The sequence below is a fragment of the Eschrichtius robustus genome, chromosome 12 (assembly GCF_028021215.1).
Source record: "Eschrichtius robustus isolate mEscRob2 chromosome 12, mEscRob2.pri, whole genome shotgun sequence".
Classification (NCBI taxonomy): Eukaryota; Metazoa; Chordata; class Mammalia; order Artiodactyla; family Eschrichtiidae; genus Eschrichtius; species Eschrichtius robustus.
In genome coordinates, this window is record NC_090835.1 from 64,138,610 (window position 1) to 64,161,115 (window position 22,506).

The window sequence follows — 22,506 nt, forward strand, 5'->3', positions numbered from 1 at the left end:
ACTAAAACTACAGTTGCCATAGGATCCAGCAATTCCACTCCTGGGCGTATACCCAGACAAAACTCTAATTTGAAGAGATACAAGCACCCCTGTACTATGTAAAGAAGCCATCAGCCTAGAAAATGATTTTCTCCCTGGATTTTATACATTAATAAGAAAAAAGCAAATGCTTTTTATGTTTTCAATGGGATTTATTTATATTTAAGTAAAAGTAGCAAATGTTAACATAAGTTATTTCCTTAAGAATATTTATTTTGTACAACCACATTGTTATCAAGCAACATTTATGGAATGTTCCTGGGTCCACAGTACTGGACTTTTTAACCATCATATTCATCCTCCTTTCCAAGTTTGAACATGGCCTTGTGCACTGAAGAAGCATGGCTTGACATTGTACAGTTGTCACGTGTGACAACCTGATATCAAACGAGAAGCCTGTCAATAAAGAATGTTTTATCTTTTATTCATTTACAAAATGGTATTTGTATATGTGTGTGATTACTAAACCCATATGATTTTGTTTTCAATTATTTTCTCTTCTGATACTATGAAAACAAATCCGTTAAAACTAAGCAATGTAGCAGTTTGATGTTTTATATTACACATGCATATTTAATATACTTTGGGCAATAAAAAGTTAGAAGCGTGTAAACAAACAAACATGAAAAAAGATTTTTTAAAAAGTTGATGCATTGTTTTAACAATCACGAAAACTTGGGTTTATTTCTTTTTCAGGAGCACAGTGGAATAGTTTAATACTAAAATAAAAAGGTCTTGCTGTTCTCATTTTTTCAGATTCTTATTTTACACAATTTTATGTAACAGAATAACCCTGTAATCTTATTGACAAAACTCTATTACTTCGTTAGATATGATTATCAGATTTTAGGCTGATTTTGCTGTCATGTTTGTGAACGTTGATTATTTCACTGATTTACTTTTCCAAACATGTGCTTATACTAAAGATCCAAAAGCTAAAATGGAGAGTCATTGGTAATAATAAACGTACAGGGATTGATTAGGACAATGATGAATCTTAGGGGTTAAAGTTTTCGTTGCTAGGATAAGAGCTCTGATTGTCCTGTTAGGTTAGCCGTACAAAGGACTACTTTGGGGCGGGAAAGTGCATATTTCCAAGAAACCATATTGCATGCTCATGGGCCTGCTAGAAATTCTCTGGTTTGATGCGTCACTGATACTGAGGGTGAAATCTACATGCAGCTTCTTCACAAGCTTGTGCTCCATCAGGGCGGCCCAACGATGTCACAGGTGTCTCCCAGCCTGTCACTGCACCTGTCCCTGTGCTCACTGCCAGGGAGGCTGCAGAGTCTCCAGCAAAATCCAATGTTAGATTTTTCAACTGAAGGTGCTTTTGTTTCAGGTAACTATAATACCTATAAAAAGCAAGTAAAAAAAAAAACAAAAACAGAGCAAATTTATGTTAGAGTTCTTATAGTATTTTAAACAGTTTTTAGGTAATAATAATATGTTATAATAACAGTATGAGTTATTTATCTTTGTGTCAACTACAAACTTTTGCTTAAAAATACAAAATTGCTAATAAGAACAATTATTGTTGAGGTGACTTAGGAATTATTTTATGATCTATTCAGAAAAATTCCAGCACAGATAACAACTAAAATATTTAACATATATTTTTATCTCACAAGACTTTTAAAAAACTCAAACACACAAAGGAAAATTAATGATCCCCACATACCCATCTTAAAATATTATCAACAATTCTGTTTGTCACTCTTTGGTAACACTTATTGATTGTTTAAGTATCAGGAAATTTCCCAAATCTGCCTTGCCTCTGTCATATATATATCTTCTTTATCCATTCATCTATCAATGGACACTTGGGTTGCTTCCATATATTGGTTATTGTAAATAATGCTGCAATTAACATAGGGGTGCATATATCCTTTCAAATTAGTGTTTTTGTTTTCTTTGGAAAAATATCCAGAAGTTGAATTGCTGGAGTGTATGGTCGTTCTATTTTTAATTATTTGAGGACCCTCCTTACTGTTTTGCATAGTAGTTGCACCAATTTACTTTCCTATTGACAGTGTACGACGGTTCCCTTTTCTCCACAATTTGTTATTTGTTGTCTTTTTGATAACAGCTATTCTGATAGGTGTGAGGTGATCGCTCATTGTACTTTCGATTTGCGTTTCCCTGATGATTAGTGATGTTGAGCATCTTTTCATGTGCCTGTTGGCCATCTGTATGTCTTCTTTGGAAAAATGTGTGTTCAGGTCCTCTACCCATTTTTTTTTAACATCTTTATTGGCGTATAATTGCTTTACAATGGTGTGTTAGTTGCTGCTTTATGACAAAGTGAATCAGCTATACATATACATATATCCCCATATCTCCTCCCTCTTGCATCTCCCCCCCATCCTCCCTATCCCACCCCTCTAGGTGGTCACAAAACACCGAGCTGATCTCCCTGTGATATGCGGCTGCTTCCCACTAGCTACCTGTTTTACATTTGGTAGTGTGTATATGTCCATGCCACTTTCTTACTTCGCCCCAGCTTCCCCTTCCCCTTTTCGTGTCCTCAGGTCCCTTCTCTATGTCTGCATCTTTATTCCTGTCCTGCCCCTAGGTTCATCAGAACCTTTTTTTTTTTGGATTCCATATATATGTGTTAGCATATGGTATTTGTTTTCCACTTCTGACTTACTTCACTCTGTATGACAGACTCTGGGTCCATCCACCTCACTAAAAATAACTCAATTTCATTTCTTTTTATGGCTGAGTAATATTCCATTGTATATATGTGCCACATCTTTATCCATTCATCTGTTGATGGACAGTTAGGTTGCTTCCATGTCCTGGCTATTGTAAGTAGAGCTGCAATGAACATTGTGGTACATGACTCTTTTTGAATTATGGTTTTCTCAGGGTATATGCCCAGCAGTAGGATTGCTGGGTCATATGGTAGTTCTATTTTTAGTTTTTTAAGGAACCTCCATACTGTTCTCCATAGTGGCTGTATCAGTTTACATTCCCACCAAAGTGCAAGAGGCTTCCCTTTTCCCCACACCCTCTCCAGCATTTATTGTTTGCAGATTTTTTGATGATGGCCATTCTGACTGGTGTGAGGTGATACCTCATTACAGTTTTGATTTGCATTTCTCTAGTGATTAATGATGTTGAGCATTCTTTCATGTGTTTGTTGGCAATCTATATGTCTTCTTTGGAGCAATGTCTATTTAGGTCTTCTGCATTTTTGGATTGGGTTGTTTGTTTTTTTGATACTGGGCTGCATGAGCTGCTTATAAATTTTGGAGATTAATCCTTTGTCAATTGCTTCATTTGCAAATATTTTCTCCCATTCTGAGGGTTGTCTTTTCGTCTTGTTTATGGTTTCCTTTGCTGTGCAAAAGCTTTTAAATTTCATTAGGTCCCATTTGTTTATTTTTGTTTTTATTTCCATTTCTCTAGGAGGTGGGTCAAAAAGGATCTTGCTGTGATTTATGTCATAGAGTGTTCTGCCTATGTTTTCCTCTAAGAGTTTTATAATGTCTGGCCTTAACATTTAGGTCTTTAATCCATTTTGAGTTTATTTTTGTGTATGGTGTTAGGGAGTGTTCTAATTTCATTCTTTTACATGTAGCTGTCCAGTTTTCCCAGCACCACTTATTGAAGAGGCTGTCTTTTCTCCATTGTATATTCTTGCCTCCTTTATCAAAAATAAGGTGACCATATGTACGTGGGTTTATCTCTGGGCTTTCTATCCTGTTCCATTGATCTATGTTTCTGTTTTTGTGCCAGTAGCATAGTGTCTTGATTACTGTAGCTTTGTAGTATAGTCTGAAGTCCGGGAGCCTGATTCCTCCAGCTTCGTTTTTCTTTCTCAAGATTGCTTTGGCTATTTAGGGTCTTTTGTGTTTCCATACAAATTGTGAAATTTTTTGTTCTAGTTCTGTGAAAAATGCCATTGGTAGTTTGATAGGGATTGCATTGAATCTGTAGGTTGCTTTGGGTAGTATAGTCATTTTCACAGTGTTGATTCTTCCAATCCAAGAACATGGTATATCTTTCCATCTGTTTGTATCATCTTTAATTTCTTTCATTAGTGTCTTATAGTTTTCTGCATACAGGTCTTTTGTCTCCTTAGGTAGGTTTATTCCTAGGTATTTTATTTTTGTTGCAATGGTAAATGTGAGTGTTTCCTTGATTTCTCTTTCAGATTTTTCATCATTTGTGTATAGGAATGCAGGAGATTTCTGTGCATTAATTTTGTATCCTGCTACTTTACCAAATTCATTGTTTAGCTCAAGTAGTTTTCTGGTAGCATCTTTAGGATTCTCTATGTATAGTATCATGCTCTACCCACTTTTTAATTGGGTTGTGTGTTCTTTACTGTTTGATTATGTGAGTTCTCTGTATATTTTGGATATTAACTCCTTATTGGGTATGTCATTTACAAATATTCTTCTCCCATTCATTAGGCTGCCTTTTTGTTGATAGTTTCCTTCATTCTTCTTCTTTTTTATTTTTCTGTTCTTTTCTTTGCTCTTATTTTGCTTCTCTTCCCATGTGATTTGCTGACTCTCTTTAGAGTTACATTTGGATTCCTTTCTCTTTTTTGTGTGTGTATCTATTATAGATTTTTGCTTTTAGTTACCATGAGGTTTATATATTTTATATATACATGTGGTTATTTTAAGTTGATAGTCTCCGAAGTTCAAACACATTCTAACAGCCCTGCATTTTTACTTCCTCCCCAGCATGTGTCATGTTTCTGACATCATATTTACATCTTTTTGTTTTGTGTACCCCTTAACTACTTATTGTGGATATAGATGATTTTGTCTTTTAACTTTCCTACTAGCTTTGTAAGTGGTGGATATACTACCTTTACTGTATGTTTGCCCTTACCAGTGAGATTTTTTCCTTTTGTAATTTTATATTTCTAGTTGTGGTCTTTCTTTTCCACTTAGAGAAGTCCCTTTAACATTTCTTGTAAATGTTAGTGCAGTTTAGTGGCACTAAACTCTTTTAGATTTTGCTTGTCTGGGAAACTCTTTATCTCTCCTTCAAATCTCAACGAAAGCCTTGCTGAGTGGCCTATTCTTGATTCAGGTTTCTCTTTTCATCACTTTGACTATATCATGCCACTCCCTTCTGGCCTGCAAAGTTTCTGCTGAAAAGTTGGCTGACAGTGTTATGGAAGTTCCCTTGTGTACAACTAATTGGTTTTCCCTAGCTGCTTTTAAGATTCTCTCCTTATCTTTAACTTCTGTCATTTCAGTTATAATGTGTCCTGGTGCGGACCTGTTTGGGGTCATCTTGTTTGGGACTGTCCATGCTACCTGGACATGGAAGTCTGTTTCCTTTCCTAGGTTAGGGAAATTTTCAGTTATTATTGCTTCAAAAAAGTTCTCTCCCTCTTTCTCTCTCTCTTCTCCTTCTGGAACCCCAACAATGTGAACTTTAGTATGTTTAATGTTGTCTCAGAAGTCTTTTAAACTGTCCTCAATTTTTTTTATTCCTTATTTTTTTCCTCTTCAGCTTGGGTGATTTCCTTCTCTCTGTCTTTCAGTTTGCTGATCTGTTCCCCTGTATCATCTAATCTACTGTTGATTCCTTCTAGTGTATTTTTCATTTAAGTTATTTTATTCTTCAGCTCTGTTTGGTTCTTCTTTATATTTTCTAAGTCTTTGTTAAACTTCTCACTGTGTTCATCCATTCTTCTCCCAAGTTTGTTGAGCATCTTTATGATGATTACCTTGAACTCTTTATCAGGTAGATTGCTTATCTCCACTTCACTTAGTTCTTCTTTGGGGGTTTTATCTTGTTTCTTCCTTTGTCACCTCATTTTGCCTAATTCTCTTTGTTATTTGTATGGTATTTGTATGGTATGTAACCTAATGGTAGCTTGGTTACATTTCATGATCTTGGAGAAGTGGCCCTTTGTAGGAGTCATCCTGTGGGGCCCAGCAGCGCACTCCCCTCTGGTCACCAGAACTATATGCTATAGGAATGCCCCCATGTGGGCTGAGTGGGCCCTCTATTGTGGTGGGGCTGACTACTGTGGGTGCCCTGGTACACAGGACTGGCCTCTGGTCCAGTTGGCTGCCAAGCCCTACCTCCTACAGAAGCTACCAGCTGTTGGTGGGTGGGGCCACATCCTGGCACAGCTGGCTGCAAGGCCTGGGGAGTCCTGGGGCTGGTGCTGGCCCACTGTTGGGTGAGGCAGGGTCCTGGCAATTCTGGCTGCAGGCCCGGGGTGTCCCAGGTCAGCTGGCTGCAAGGCCCAGTGAGTCCTGGGGCTTGTGCCAGCCCACTGGTGTGTGGTGCGGGGACCTGGCATGCTGGCTGTGGGGCTTGGGGCTCCCAGTGCTGGTTCTGGCCTGCTAGTGGGTGGGGCCAGGTCCCTGTTCAGCCTGAGGGGGTCCGAGGACTAGGGGTGACTGGCTGGTGGGCAGGTAAGCCCCAGCGCTAATAGGCTAGAGGGAGGACTCCAAAATGGTGCTTACCAGTACCAGTGTCCTTATGGTAGAATGAGCTCCCAAAAGTGGCTGCTGCCAGTGTCTGTATCTCCAGGGGAGTTCCAGTTGCCTCCTGCCTACCCTGGAGGCTGTCCAAGGTCAGCAAGTGAGTCTGACCTGGGCTTCTTTCAGATTGTTGCCTCTGAGCTGGGACTTGGAGCGTCTGAGATTCTGTACATGCCCTTCAAGAATGGAGTCTCTAATTCCTACAGCCCTCTGGCTCTCCTGAACGCAAGCCCCGCCTTCAGAGCTAGATGTTCTGGGAGCTTATCTTCCTGGTGCAGGACCCTAGGGTTGGGAAGCTTGAAATGGGTCTTGGACCCCTCACTCCTTGGGAAGAACCTCTGCAATTGTGATTATCCTCCTCTTTGTGGGTCACCTACCTGGGGATGTGGGTCTTGACTGTACCACAACTCTGCCACTCCTACCCTTCTTGTTCTGGTTCCTTCTTTATATCTTTAGTTGTAGAAGGTCTTTTCTGCTAGTCTTCAGGTTGTTCTCATAGACAGTTGCTCTGTAAACAGTTGTAGTTTTGGTGTGCCCCGTGGGAGAAGGTGAGCTCAGGGTCTTCCTACCCTGCCATCTTGGTGACCAGGAAATCATTTAGATCAGGATTTCTCAACTTTGGCAGAACTGACATTTGAACTGGGTAATTATTTGTTGTGGGGGCTGTCCTACATATTGTAGGATGTATAGCAGCGTTCCGGGCTCCTGTCCACTAGATGCCAGTAGTATCGCCCAGTTGCGACAACCCAAAATATCTGTGTTTCCAAATACCCCCTCTTTCAGGGGCAGGGGACAAAATCCCTCCCACCTTGTTTGAGCACTGATGTATTAGATCACCTTTAAGTTATATGCATATGTAATATTATGGTAGAGATTATGTAAACTGGGGCAGCTTTGGACATTTCAGGAGAAGGCTGTTAGACCACTTAGTGGGATGTTATAGAGGTGATCTTCTAATATTCTGTAATTCTTATAAATAAAATTTTCTTTAGCTCTCGTAAGAAAAAAGCAAAAAATGGAGAAAGGTCAGAGAGATTGGCAACATCAAGCTCTAAGCAGAGTGCGAGCTGCTAGCAAGTTGAGGGCAGTCTCAAGAGTGAGAACAAATAGATGACAAAGGAGGCAGGATGGGATTTAGCTCTTGCTTTCACAGAAATGAATCTTAGCAGGGAAATGCTTTCAAATGCAAGCCAGTGGCAACTTCGAGCTCAGTCCTTAGTGGAGGGCACAGTCTACCAGGGCCCCTGGTGGGGTTGCTGGGCTTCCTGGTTGTATTGGAATTTGTAGAAATCTACATGGTTTCACAGTACCTATTGCCTTGCTTATAGTAATGGGAGGACAGTTGTTTTTCCAAAGAATACTTTTGAGGGCAGGGGGAGGAAGGGTGTGGTTTGCCTGAATAAATGTGTTCACTTTAGGCTCCTATTAGTTAAATGAGCAAGAAGAGAAAAGTATAGCAGCATTCCACCAGGTGGTGCTATATCTGACTCATTCACCAAGCATGGCTGAATTAGGTTTTCTGTGACCCTGTCTCTCCCAGTGTATTTTCTCAGTCCTTTTGAAATAATTTGGATTGAGCTATACTTCAAATGAAAGATATCTGCCGGTTGAAAAAAAATTTCCATTCTAGTGTTAATCTCTACTTCTGACTCAAAATATATGCATTTCTATTCCAAGGATCTATCTTGACAACCAAGCTCAGGTGCAGAAGGCGCTAGAACATATTATATTCATAGCAAAAGATTTCTCCCTTTTTTCAATTTTAATTAATGCTATCGCCAGGTGATTTGATAATACTGCGACTGGCAAGTACAAGCAAAACTGATATAAAAACTTTTTAACTTTAGTTTCTTCAATACTCTGCTGACGTTATCACAGATGAGTTTCATACCTACCCTCATCAGCCTGGGATATAAAAAAGGCAGAGGTTAGGATATTAAAATGCTTTGCAGAGCTCTGAAATACAATAATGTGCTCCAGAAGACAGCCCTATGACCTGGAGGTCTGGTTACATGGCATTTAAACAGGGATCTTGGCCATGATACACCAGGACAACTGGATAGCCTGACATCAAAACGAGAAGTTCTATATATTCAATATCCTGTGATGAACCATAATGGAAAAGAATATGAAAAAGAATTTTTATGTATGTATAATTGAATCACTTTGCTGTATAGTAGAAATTAACACAACATTGTAAATCAACTATACTTCAATTAAAAAAACAAAACAAAATGAGAAGTTCTAAGGGCTCATTTAAGCAATTATCTCTTAACTGGGAAGTTGTGAGATTCACCATCTACTGAAATTTTGAATCCCTTGGGGAGAAAAAGGATACAAATATGTTTATCTTTTATAAATCTTAAGGTCAGCCTACCAGTATGTATGAGCCAAGAGAAAGAATTCCCCTGCAGCTCTTATAAGTAGGTTTTTTGGTTATTTTGTTTTGTTCTTTTAAGGAAGAGAGATTATTACTGACCCTCAGCAGAGGTAGCCTTAATTGAATAGTAACATACTAAGGGACCCTCAAGGAGGATGGGGCGGTAGTTAAAACAGTGGGGTGGTGGTGGGGGTCCACATCCCATTTAAAACATGGTCAGAAGAAAAAGACAAGTGACATGGTCTCAGGTGAAGAGCAGGCAAAATGGAAATCAAAGATAGAAGTAAAGAAAATAGAAGGAAAACCTGCCCTCATGTGTTTATCATATACGTCTGTTTATCAATTAAAGTATTAATAGTGCAACAATGCATATTTGTCATATATTTTCCATCAAAATAATGGAGAGGAGGGGTGAGGACAGGTGGAATGGCCAGGACTTTGAGTTGCTAAAGCAAACACAAAGTTCCTCATCACAGGCTTGCCTAGGGCAGGACCTGACCATAAAGTGTATTTCCTTTAGAACTCGCTGAAAGCAAATATTTCTTCCTTTTAGTATTTTAATACAAACATATTGGTAAAAATCCTTATCAAACAAATACAAACTATAACAACTGACTTACTTAAAGATTTAAAGACATTGAGAAGCAGGATGGGGATGGTAGAGTGCACTAATGTACTTCAGAGATCTCCTAAAGGTCTGTATCTCCCTTATTCTAGAGAAGCACTTCCTAAATTGCCATGTGTCCCTCCTTTGGCTGCTTTCTACCCCCACCCATAAGTTAACGTGTTGTGTGAAGAAAAAGAAAAGTTCCTGAGTGAAACACATTTGGAAAACACTATACACTATATACCCTTCTTAGAGATTTCTGGTGCACTTGGGCATATTTAAAGGGCATCAAAATATTTGAGAGGCTCTGGGAAAGGAGAATCCGTGTAACTGACTCAGCATTTCCCAAGTTTAAATCCCCATCCCCGTCCCTACCTTCACCCCCAGGAATACTCATTAGCATCTCACAGGCCTCTAGTCTCCTCTAGTAGAGTGTTTGGGAAATGCTATTCCATAGATACAAGTATTGTGTCTTCTTGCTACATTGAAAGGATTGTGAAGATTTACAAGACTTACCGAAAGGATCTACTTAATATCCTGAGAGTTCAGATTTTTGCTCAAATTTGGCTTCTTGGTACAATTGTTTAGCTTTTGCCCTATCATTCTCCTAATTGAAACATCATCTGTGTTGGGAAATAATTGTTTTGTGATTCCTGTAAAAACAACAACAAAACACAGAAAAACACTTTGTCAGAAGGACGTAGACTCACAGATGCAGAGAACAAACCAGTGGCTGCCAGTGGGGAGAGGGATGGGGGGGCGATATTGGGTACGGGGGGTAAGAGGTACAAACTACTATGTATAAGATAAGTTATAAGGATATATTGTACAACTGGGAATATAGCCAATATTTTATAAGTATAAATGGAACATAAACATTAAAAATTGTGAAACTATATTGTACACCTGTAACTTATATAATACTATACATCAACTATACTTGAATAAAAGTAAATTAATTAATTTTTAAAAACCACTTTATCAGGCCTTTGCATCTTAAGGTATGAACTGAAATAAAACACCAAGCAATTCACATTATAATTTTGCCTCTGTTTTGAAAAAGCAGCCCAACACCCATGAGATATTTAAATAGATGAATCTGTAGGCAGATTTTTCAAAGCAAAGCAAGAGATAACAAAAGTCTGTATCATAAACTGAGAGCATACATATACGTCTTCCTATGGTACCATTCAGCTTTAACCTTGCTGCTTGCTCTGAACGCTAAGTGCCCTTGATCCAAAATGCTGGGAATTTATTTTTACCCATTCCCAACATCAGTTGAAGCAAGCAGATTCTGACTGACTCTTTTCCAAGTAAAAAATGATGCACTATTAAAATATAGAGAGCTGCGATTCAGTGAGTCCTTAAATTTGTTGGATATATGCAAAAAAATTACTTGATAATGTACATTATTATATTTAAGGAGATTAATTAACTTAAAAACCATAAGTAGGATGGTTAAATTAACCTCTTTTTTTCTAAATAAAAGATAAGGGATATTTCTAACCAAGATAAGAAAAAGAAAATAAGACATAAACTGTTACTAAAATTTTGTTGGAAAGGATTTTGAAAATTTACTTTTCTAAAGCTATGAATTTTATGAATCCAAACTTTTCAGTGATATAAAATTCATTTTTATTTTAATAACCATTTTTAATGTAAAGTTTTTCTATAAAATTCCCCATATATCATAAGAGGTTTAGGCTATCCTCAGATTTTTCTCTCATAGAAAAGTAAACTTGAAGAAAAAAAAAGATAATGAAAGAACAACTTAAAGTTGAATGGTAAAATAATTTCAGATTCATGTGACAATATAATACAAACACACTATCACCTATGATTTCTTGAACTTCATTCTGATTCATAGCTGGTTTCACTGCCTTGTCCCTTGAAGTAGAGGATTTTGCCCCCGTCAGGCTGTGTGTGGCCATGTATTCATTTGTGTAAAGCACTTGCATTAAATCATTAATAAACTTCTGAGGCTTGCTCTTGTTGCAACGGGCAATCTGCCATTTTTCAATCTTGAACTAAAAAATTAAAAATAATAATTGAAATAACCGAAAAAGGAAAGGAATATCGGAAGAAATGTATTACTCATTGAATTAATACAGACCAGAAAACAAAACCAAGTCTTTAAGGTGATATATGATACTTTTAATATATATTGTACATTTCAGGGGTTAGAGTTAGATGTTAACTTTGAGATAATTCCCAACATTTATGAGGTATTTGTTCTAGAGTGTATACAAATTCTTGTCATGTAATCTGGATTTGGTGCTTTAAGGATTAATCCATCCTTAACATTTCCTACTAAGCGTGGTAGCATAATGGCCCACTGACAATATCCACATCGTTATCCCTGTAACCTTTGAATATGTTACCTTATATGGGAAAATCAATTTTGTATGTGTCATTAAAGTACCTTGAGATGGGGAGAGTATGCTGAGTTATCCAGGTGGGTCAAGTCCAATCACGTGAGCCTTTTTTTTTTTTTTTTTTACACTTAAAATTTGTGTACTTTATTGCAGTTACGAATATGTATACTTACATACACATATAACTTTATGTTTATAAATATACACACACACAGTACCTGGTACATAGTAAGCACACTGTAAATGTTAATAATAATAATGAAAATGGCTAACATTTATTGAGCGCTCACATGAGCCCTTAACTGCAGAAGAGGGAGGCAGAAAGAAGACACAGAGGAAGGAGGAGAGAATAGAAGAGTGAGAGGGCTTTGCCTGCCCTGACTGGCTTTGAAGATGGTGGAAGTGGACCATGAACCAGGGAAGGGGTCTGCCTCTAGAAGCGGGAATGGCCTTCAGTTTATAGTCGACAAGAAAACAGAAAACAGGGAACTCGGCTCTAGAACTGTAAGAAACTGAGTTCTACAACAACCCCCATGGACAGGAAACAGATTCTTCTCCAGAGCCTCCAAAAAGGAGAGTACCTGCCAACACCTTGATTTTACCGCATTTCTGACCTACAGAACTCTGAGGTGGTAAGCTTGTATTATTATAAATCACTAAGTTTGTGGGAATCTGTTACACAGCAAAGGAAACCGGTACACTAAGATCCAAATATTCTGAATGTTAGGTAGTGAGCATTTAATTATTGCTCTTAAAGGCATAATTTCCCAGGCTGATTCTAACAAAACTTGTATTTTTAGCTTCTATTTCTTGATGAAGAGAAGTCGGGAAAGTAGAAGAATTGTGTTCTGCCAGCATGTACAGCCTAAAATTCACCTTGTCTCAATGATACAGTTTTAAAACCTTTAATGCATAGTTGTCCTTCTGTCACTGGTTTAAGAATTTCCTAGTTTAATAACTTCATCGTTGTCCACCATTTGACTTTAATTTTCTGAACTGGATATTCATTTCACAAATATTAGATTTATTGTAAAAAACTGTTTTATGTAGTCAGAATATTATGATTGACCTAAAGTTACATAAAGTGATCTGATAAGACAGTGATTATGTTGTACAGTAATTTTAATTTTGTATGTAACCGTATCCCAGAGAAAGATGGGATGGTCTTCCAGCTGACCTGTTTCTCATCCATGTGATGCTCTTCCTCAGCTTTCAAGGAAACTGGTGAACTGGAATTAGAATTAGAATTACTACACGTGGAGGCAAATGAATCTGGTGAGGAGTTATTTGTTGCTCTCCAGAGGGTGGACGCAGACGTGGACAGGGTTCCTCCACCCTTGAGCAGGGCCTCCGCCATACCAACCAATTCTTCAAACTGGGTGACAGCCTGTGGTAAAACTAAAATGGCAAGAAAAAGTAGCACTTTACGAATACTTGTCATAGCAGCATAGATACATATTTTCTATGATGTGTATATGCATAGAAGTATGTAGAACAAACTGTTAACACTTGCTATCTTTGGAAAATAAACATGGTAAGAAGAGTGGTTGGAACATATTTACTTTTTATTATTAAATAATTTAATAATTCTTAATAATAATCAATTTTAAAAATTTGGTTATTGTAGTCAAATGTATATGCATTACTTTGTAGCTAACATAATGTTTTTAAGACTTGATTCTTTTTCTAATTGCTAATGATATTATTTGAAGGTGTTTAAGGAGACATTACTGATTCTATCACCTTCCATCAGGCCAGTTTAAGTGACAAGATAAACCGTTCCTCAGATTGAAATAAATTTTCTATGGCCTTAGTGGGTGATTTGCCAGGGAGTCAAAGGCCATCAAATTAGTAAAAATTCATGGCCACAGTTCAAATCTATGTGTTCACATATTAAAGATGGATTTTGGTAATCAACTGAATGTTCTCTTTGTTCCTTTTTTTAAATGGAAACTTACACATTCAAAGCTTTCATGCCTCCATGTTAAATGGTCTTCTCTGTTGTTATATCTAGTTTGTTTCCTAAGGACAAATAACATTTTGTTGGAGTTGGAAGACACCTTGAACCCTGTCTAATTCAACTTCTCACTCTATGGTTGGGGGTAATGCCTGCTGGAGAGGCGAAAAGACTCTGAAATTTTTTGTACTTTTGTAAGCATATTATTGAGCTATATAATCTTTGGAATAATAGCTGATTGGAGACCTGAAAATCAGACATACTGATGACATGTCCAAATCAATACATTTAGTACTATGTTAATAGAAAAATTTTTTAATCTGCTAAAGAAGAAAATCTTATTTTATATATTTTTAATTAATATTTGCTAAGCACCTCTCATGTGCCAGACAGTTGTTCAATCAGCATTATTTATTGAGCACTTAATGATATTAGACATTTATCTAGCTTCTACTCTGTGCCAGGCACTAGTCTGGGAACTTTACTGATGTTCATTTGTTTACTCCTCATTGCAACTCTCTGAGATAGGTATTATCATTACCCGCAATTTACAAATGAGGACAGTTAGGCAACGAGAGGTTAAATAACCCATCAGGGTCAACTCAGTGAAAAGAAGAGCCAACATTCAAATTTGGACTCTGCCAATTCCATGCTATAAACTTCTATGTCATGCCAACTCTCAACATTTGCCTACCACTCTGTTAGGTGCCAGGGATGAGACTGGGAGCAAAACCAGATGTGATCCTAGACTCTTGGAACTGGGAGGGGGTGGGGAGTATTGTTTACCTAACCATGCTGTGTGTAAGAATTTGGCCCGCTCAAAGAAGGTCTGGCCACCTGTCCTAACCGCCACCCACCACCCCCCAGTTCCTGGGAAGTAACCTCTCAACCCTTGAATTTCCCGAGCGATAGCAGGAGTGTCTTTGTTATTCATGGTGAGCCCCTTAGAACACACCTGATTTATGTTTATGCTAAGAAGTTTCTCAGGGTGGGGACAGTCACACCCAATAGTCTTAGGGTAGAAGCTGGCCATAGCCAGAAAGCCAGAAAGACCATGTGGGCAATCAATCAGTGAATCAATCATGCTCACGTAATGAACCCTCAGTAAAAACTTTGGACACCCAAGCTCAGAGAGCTTCCTGGGTGGACAATTCTCTGTGCATTTTGTTGTAACATATAAAGACTAGTAGGTAATGTATCCTGAGGACAGAAGTTCCTCACTTGGAAACTAACCAGACTCTGCCCTATGTGTCTCTTCCAACTTTGCCTGGTTCTAATTTGTATTCTTTCCCTGTAATAAATGTAACCATGGATATAATAGGTGTTGGTGAATTAAGTTTCTCTGGCAAATTACTGGACCTGAAGGTGGTTTTGGAAAACCTCTAAACTTGCAGTCAGGATCAGAAGTCTTAGAAGACTTGGCAGTCTAGAGGACTGTGCCCTTAACCTTGCGGTTTGGCTAACTCAAGGTGCATGCAAAGAAATGAAAAATCACAGTTGTTAAGGTCACAAAGGAGAGGCAAACAGCCTAGAGAGGGAAGGGCCACAGAGAGCTTCTCTTAGGAGGTCAAGATTGATCTGAAACCTGAAGGCTGAGCAGGAATTAAATAGCCGGAGGGAATGAGGAGGTCATCAGAAGCATAGGAAACACAAGTTCTGTATTTGAGGAACTGAAAGAAGGCCAAAGCTGGAATGTAAAGAGAAAAAGGGAATTCTGCATTAAAGTGGGGTTTAGAGAATATTCACTGTTTTTTCTAATAATGAAAGTTATACATGTTCATTGGAATATATCCTTCTTGCCATTTCTATCTTTGTATCCCATCTTTGTATATCTCTGTCTATATTCATGTATTTTCTTTTACATAATTAGGACAATGCTATATGCATAGCATTGTATCATGGTTCTTTTTTCCAATTAAGACAATAAATTGAATATTTTACCTATTTTATTAAATCTTGGAAAATATGATCTTTTGAGGTCTAATTTGCTTAGAATCAAAGTCAAGATCTTATGTGAAGTCTGAGCAGAATTTAAGTAGGTAGAGGGGGATGAGTTTGACAAAAGGATATACCCAATTAACTCACACTAATATGTTCGAGATATAGAACATTTCTGCTCACCCAGAAATTTGCCTCATGTTCCTTCCAGATCAATCCCTGGACTCACCTCAGGGGCAACCATTAATGTGACTTCTTTAGTCAGAGACACGTTTTACCTATTCTAGAATTCCATATAAATGGATACAAACAGTGTATTCTCCTTTTTTTGGTCTGGCTTTTTTGTTGTTGTTGTTCTGCATAATGTTTTGAGATTCATTCATGTTGTTGTGTCAGTTAGTCATTCTTTTTTTCAGGAGGATGAATATTATTTTTATTTTTTATTGAAGTATAGTTGATTTACAATGTTTCAGGTGTATAGCAAATTGATTCAGGTATATATATATTCTTTTTTGTTGCTGAGTGGTATTTCATTACATGGATACTCCACAATTAAAGTATCCATTCACCTGTTGATGGGTTATTTTCCACTTGAACACATGACTTTAAGGATTCCCTAATATCTCAAGGTATTGATGTCCTCTAATTTATTCAAATGCTACTTTTTTTCTTTTTGGAATTTAGGTTGCTTCCTATTTTTCTTGATTACAGAAAAAAATCTTATGAACCACCTACCACACACATCTTTATATGCATCTCTGATCATGTCAATGCTATAAATTCCTGAAAGCGTAACAATAGGCTCAGAGGTATAAATGTTTCCAAGACTCAGTTAATATCACTGAATGGCTCTCCAAAAAGAGTCTTCCAACTTAAATGCCCACTAGCAAGGTAAGAAGTCAGCCACGTCACTGCACCATCAACAAGAGGTGTTCATTATTAACAACAATATTCACTATTTTGATAGGTTAAAATTTTAGTACAATTATTTAAATTGTAATTATTGCAATTATTTGATTATTGTGAAGTTGAATACATATTTATTTGTTTATTGATTATTTGAACTTATTCTATGAGATATCTATTAGACCAAAGAATGTTAGTACTTTTTCTATTTTATGATAGCTTAGATGGTTTTTGTAAAGTGCTTATAGGAATGCCTAGTGCATTATAAACACAATGTATTAGCTATTATTATTAATTCCCTTATATCTTAAGCACTTTAACCTTTAATTTGTCATAAGTTGCAATTATTTTTCTTAGAGTATTTTAATTTTAGTATGTTTTAAATGTACACACGTACAAAATAGATAACTAATAAGAACCTGCTGTATAAAATAAATAAATAAAATAAAATTTTAAAAAAAGCACACACATATTTTTAGTTGTTATTTAATTAAAAGTAGCAGTCTTATGGAAGCAACCTAAGTGTCCATCGACAGATGAATGGATAAAGAAGATGTGGCACATATATACAATGGAATATTACTCAGCCATAAAAAGAAACAAAATTGAGTTATTTGTAGTGAGGTGGATGGACCTAAAGTCTGTCATACAGAGTGAAGTAAGTCAGAAAGAGAAAAACAAATACCATATGCTAACACATATACATGGGATCTAAAAAAAAAAAAAAGGTCATGAAGAACCTAGGGGCAGGATGGGAATAAAGACACAGACCTACTAGAGAATGGACTCGAGGACACGGGGAGGGGGAAGGGTAAGCTGAGACAAAGTGAGAGAGTGGCATGAACATATATACACTACCAAATGTAAAACTGATAACTAGTGGGAAGCAGCCGCATAGCACAGGGAGATCAGCTCCGTGCTTTGTGACTACCTAGAGGGGTGGGATAGGGAGGGTGGGAGGGAGGGAGATGCAAGAGGGAAGAGATACGGGGATATATGTATATGTATAGCTGATTCACTTTTTGTTATAAAGCGGAAACTAACACACCATTGTAAAGCAATTATACTCCAATAAAGATGTTAAAAAAAAAGAAAGTAGCAGTCTTTTCCTTAGTTCATTTCCTTAGTTCATTCATTTACTTTATGCTTAGAAAGTCATTCAGATCAGTTAAATATTCACTCATATATTTCATACAGTTTAAACATCTTTTCACAAGTAAGTTTTTTTTCTCCCTGGATATAATTTTTTCTAACTTTTAATGGAAAAATATAAACACACACACAAAATAGTAAACTCCCATGTACCCCACGCCCTAGTTTCCAACTCATGGCCAATCTTGTTCCACCTGTATCCCCACCCACTTTCTCCCCACCTCCAAAATTACTTCAAGCAAATCACAGGCATCATTTCATTTTATCTGTAAATATTTCTGTATATATCTCCAAAGGTAAGAAATTTAAATATATATATATATAATATATATGGTTATATATATATATATAACCATAACACCATTGTCACAGCCAGAAATACTTAGCAATAGTTCTTGAATATCATTTAAAAAAAAAAAAAAAACTAGCAAGTGTTCACATTTCTCTGATTGTCTCGTTGTTTTTGTTCTTGTTTTTAGCTTGTTTGAATCAGAATGCAAATAAACTCCATACATTACAATTAGTTGCTGTCTCTTTTACAAACTATCGGTTTTCTTTTCATCTCCTAGTTTTTTCCTTGCAATTTATTAGTTGAAGAAACTGAGTCCTTTGTCCTGCAGGGTTTCCCACAGTCTGGATTTTGCTGATTGCACCCCTAAGGGGGTGTTTAACATATTCTTCCCTGTAGTTAGATCTAAAGGCTTGATCAATGTTTTAACTTCCAGCAGGTGGCATTGAATGCATAGTTACCTTTTGTTGCAATATTAGCGGTCACTGATGATCACTGCCTAGATTCATCAGGGGTTGCAAAATGGTGATATCCTAATTCTTCTTCATTTAGCTAGAATTCTTCTACCAAGGGAAACTTTCTCTCATCAACTCTTTGGCTACCCTGAGGTTCATTTCATATAATAATGGCAGGATAAATTCTTGATTTTTCAGTCTGTATTTGCCAGTTTTCAAAATAATGAGTTGGTTCTTTCAGATGACCGTTAAGTTTTTTCTCTTTTGAATGAAGTCATGCATGTAAATATACATGATAACCAGTTGCCATGATCATTATTATTGATGCTCCAATAATAATGATCTTTAGCCAGTGGGAACCTCTTCCAGTTGACACATCCACATGGTCTTTGCTGACCTCCTTGCTTTCTGGTAGGACAAGATTTTCATCTATATTTCCTGTTTGAGGCTCCTGACAAATCTTGTCCATTTCCTGTGCAAGTTCTGGAATCAGCCGTTTCTCCAGGGAACCCCAGCTCCCTTTAGTGGGAAACGGTATTTCAAGGCCACACCCAAGTGCTGGGAGTGCTCTTTGCTATTGGGTTCTTGTTTCTAGGCCTCTTCGGTGAACAGTATTAGAATATACATATTATTAATTTTTAAAGATAAAAATTCATCCTGTGTCGAAACCAGTACTCATTCAAATTCAGAACATGGAGTTATAATTTAAACTGTACAGTTATGTTTCTAGTACGCCACATGGTGTGAAATGAGAACCTAACTTAAACCTACCTTCCCCGCCACATTGGAATATCAGTTTTCCCAGCACCATTTGTTGAATAATTCATCCTTGTCCTAAATGGCTTGCAGGACTCGCTATGTAAATTGTCAGGCCCATTGCAAATGGAAAATGCAGGACTCCTTGTTCAAAGCTTCTTCAGAATTTTAATATGGTGACAGTATTTTTAACCAGTACGTGGGGCCTTCCTAGGAGCAGGGCCCGGTGTGACTGCACTGGTCATCCTACAGTGATAAGCAGACACTATATGGCACTCACCTTACCAGGTTCTGCTCTAAATACTTTACATGTCACCCAGGGAAGTACTTTTATCATTTCCATTCAGCTCACACTCAGTTACACAGCTAGTAGGTGGCAGAGCCAGGATTTGAACCCAAGTGGCTTGGACCCTGTAAACCCATGCTCTTGACCTCTGTGCCACAGTGGCTCCAGGACATTTCTTCCCTGTACGGGAGGTATTATCCAGGGATGTATGTTCTGTTCCATCGTCCTGCTGGCTCTTATCCTAGTAAGTTGCTTTTAATTATCAGAACTTTATATGATTTCATGTTGACAGTTATGCCCTCAGATTCTTTTTCAGAATGTTCTTAATTGATTTTGCTTATTTATTCTTTCAGGTTAACTTTAATATAATTATTGTCAAATTACCACAAAAATAGAAACCAAAACAAAACAATTATGGGCATTTGATTGGGATTTTAGTCAAACTGTGAGTTATTTTGAGATGAATTGGCATCTTCTCATCTATGAATTTGACGTCTCTCTATTTAGATTTGTGTATTTCTTCATTGACTTTTTAATTTTTCATCATAGATCCTACACATTTCTTGTTAGGGTAACTAGTAGATATTTTATAGTTGTTTGTAATTAATGTGTAGATTCTTTTTTATTATTTTTTTTAGGAATAAAACCAGCAATTTCTGATCTATAAGGAAATTACTGAGTTTTTTTAAAAAATGGTAGCTGTTAGATTTGGGGCACCTATTATGTACCAGGCATTTATTATTTTTTAAATACAATAAGGCTTATAATGAAAAGTAGCAGTCCTCTGCCCTACCGCTCACCACCCTGGATTACCTACTACTCCTAGAGGGAGAACTTCTGATCCACTTACCTGTTTCTCTGGTAGTTACCTTCATAGTCTTAAATAATAATAAGCATATACAACTATTCTTTTATTCTTTCAGATTCATATAATTATTTATTGACTTTCAACTACATAACATGACAAGGCAGCCCTCTTTCAACTCCTCCCCCAGCCACACAGAAACACACACACGTGGTACCCACATGTGCAAATATATACACACTCTTCTTCTCTCCATCATCCCAGGATAGTGGTAACACAACTGCTAGTTTAATAAATACTGTGCTTACATTATTATAGTGATGTAATTCTCAATTCCTTTCCTTTAAAACATGACTCTTTTCCTAGAATTAAAATGATCTCATTTTTAAAAGCTTGCTTATTATTATTTAACTGTTTCTCTGACTTAAACATCTCAAAACTCCCTACCAGAGGTGTAAAATCTTCTTGCATTATGTTTGGTAGATGACATCATGTCATCTATCAATTTCATGTTTTTCTCAGTGATCTCTCTCCTGCAACCCCCCTACCTGTTCACCTCTAGACCAGCTGCTTCCAGGCTACTATGGACCTGTCACCCTGGAGTGTCCCCTCACTATTATTCTGTGGCTACGTTCTGTCCCTCTCCTGTACTGGACCACCTGTTTTCTGATTGACTTTCTAGATTCACTGTCTCATTTTGAAGGAGCACACCCTCCCTTAGCTTTTGAAAAAGAAAGCACAGGAAGTACATTGAGCCTTCATAAGTATGAAAATATTATTACTCTGCCCTCACACTTGGTTGATGGTTTCACTGGGTATAGAAGTCTAGGCTTAAATCATTTCCCTTTAGAATTTTAAAGGCATTGCTCAATTATCTTAGAGCTTCCAGTGTTGCTGGTGAAAAGTCCAATGTCATCTGACTCCCACTCCTTAGCGGGTAACATGCTTGTTCTCTCTGAAAGCTTCTAGATTTTCCCTTCCTGGTGTTCTGAAATTTCACACTGTACGGCTTAGATAAGCCTTTTTGCTTTTGGTGGTATCTTTTTGATGTGCACACAATAAACTTTTACTAACTACTACTTCAGTGATTCACTGGTTTTACTTTGGCTATTTCTGAAACTTTGATGGCTTTCTACTATATTTAAATGAACCTGGGCAAAACTTAATTGATTTTTCCCTCTTTACTGAAATCTCATTAGTTAATAGAGTGGAGTTTTCGGCTGAGGCACTGTTTTCCCTGGGTATACATTCATTCTTTACAAATAGTGATAATTTAATACCCTTTTGTACAATAGACATACCACTTTTTACCTTTTATATCTTATTGTGCTGGTCAGTTGTGGTCCACAAGATATGTTTCAAATGTTTAACACATGCACGTAGAGCACACACACGTCTGTCATTCTGAATGTCTAGAATGGTATATATATTCTGCTATTTTTCCTAGTTAGCAGGCTTTATAGACAGATAAACAGCTCTGATTCTTAGTTCAAAGAGGAATATGGCTGAGCAAAAGTTAACTAACCACTCTGCACTCTTCTCTCAGACCCCTTTCTTATTTGGATTATACATTAAATTTCAACTTTCTGACATCTTCCTAGTTCCCAACTGTAGCTTCACAAGGAGGCTTACTATGACCATGTTATTTTAAACTGTAAAACACCCCCTCTCCCTCAAATCTCCATCCTCCTTTACCTCTCCTATTTTTTCCATAGCATTTATCACTAGCTAACATATTGTATAATTTACTTAATTTTACTTAATTGTTATTTTTCATGATTTTGACTGCTTGCCTCACTGGAATGTGAGCTCTGTGAGAGCGGCGATCTTTGTTTTGTTCACTGGGTTTTCCTAGGCACTTAGAGCAGTGCCTGACATATAGAGGACCTTGTAAATATTGACTGAAAGAAGAAATGCATGCACGAATACTGCAGTGGCAGTTGGCAGTTCCTGACTCTTCCTGTTGCTTGAAGTCTAACCAATAGCCAACTTTACATTGGTTTCTAAGGGTACATTCTGGTGTGTGTGCATGCAGGGGGGCAGACAATATTAAAGACAGAATAGAGTATGCAGACTTTTAAGTGC

General features: G+C 37.3%; 1 protein-coding gene across 1 annotated transcript in view; it reads right to left on the reverse strand.

Moving 5' to 3' along the window:
- Window positions 1–724: 724 nt before the first annotated feature.
- The window catches only part of BEND6 (BEN domain containing 6), a 49,996-nt gene continuing 28,214 nt past the window's right edge, over window positions 725–22,506 (reverse strand). The window contains exons 4-7 of the mRNA XM_068558014.1: window positions 13,055–13,275; window positions 11,337–11,529; window positions 10,019–10,155; window positions 725–1,394 (exon numbers count right to left, since the gene is read on the reverse strand). Of these exons, the coding sequence (XP_068414115.1) occupies window positions 10,028–10,155; window positions 11,337–11,529; window positions 13,055–13,275 (542 nt within the window). The 3' untranslated portion in view covers window positions 725–1,394; window positions 10,019–10,027. The remainder of the gene's footprint in view (window positions 1,395–10,018; window positions 10,156–11,336; window positions 11,530–13,054; window positions 13,276–22,506) is intronic.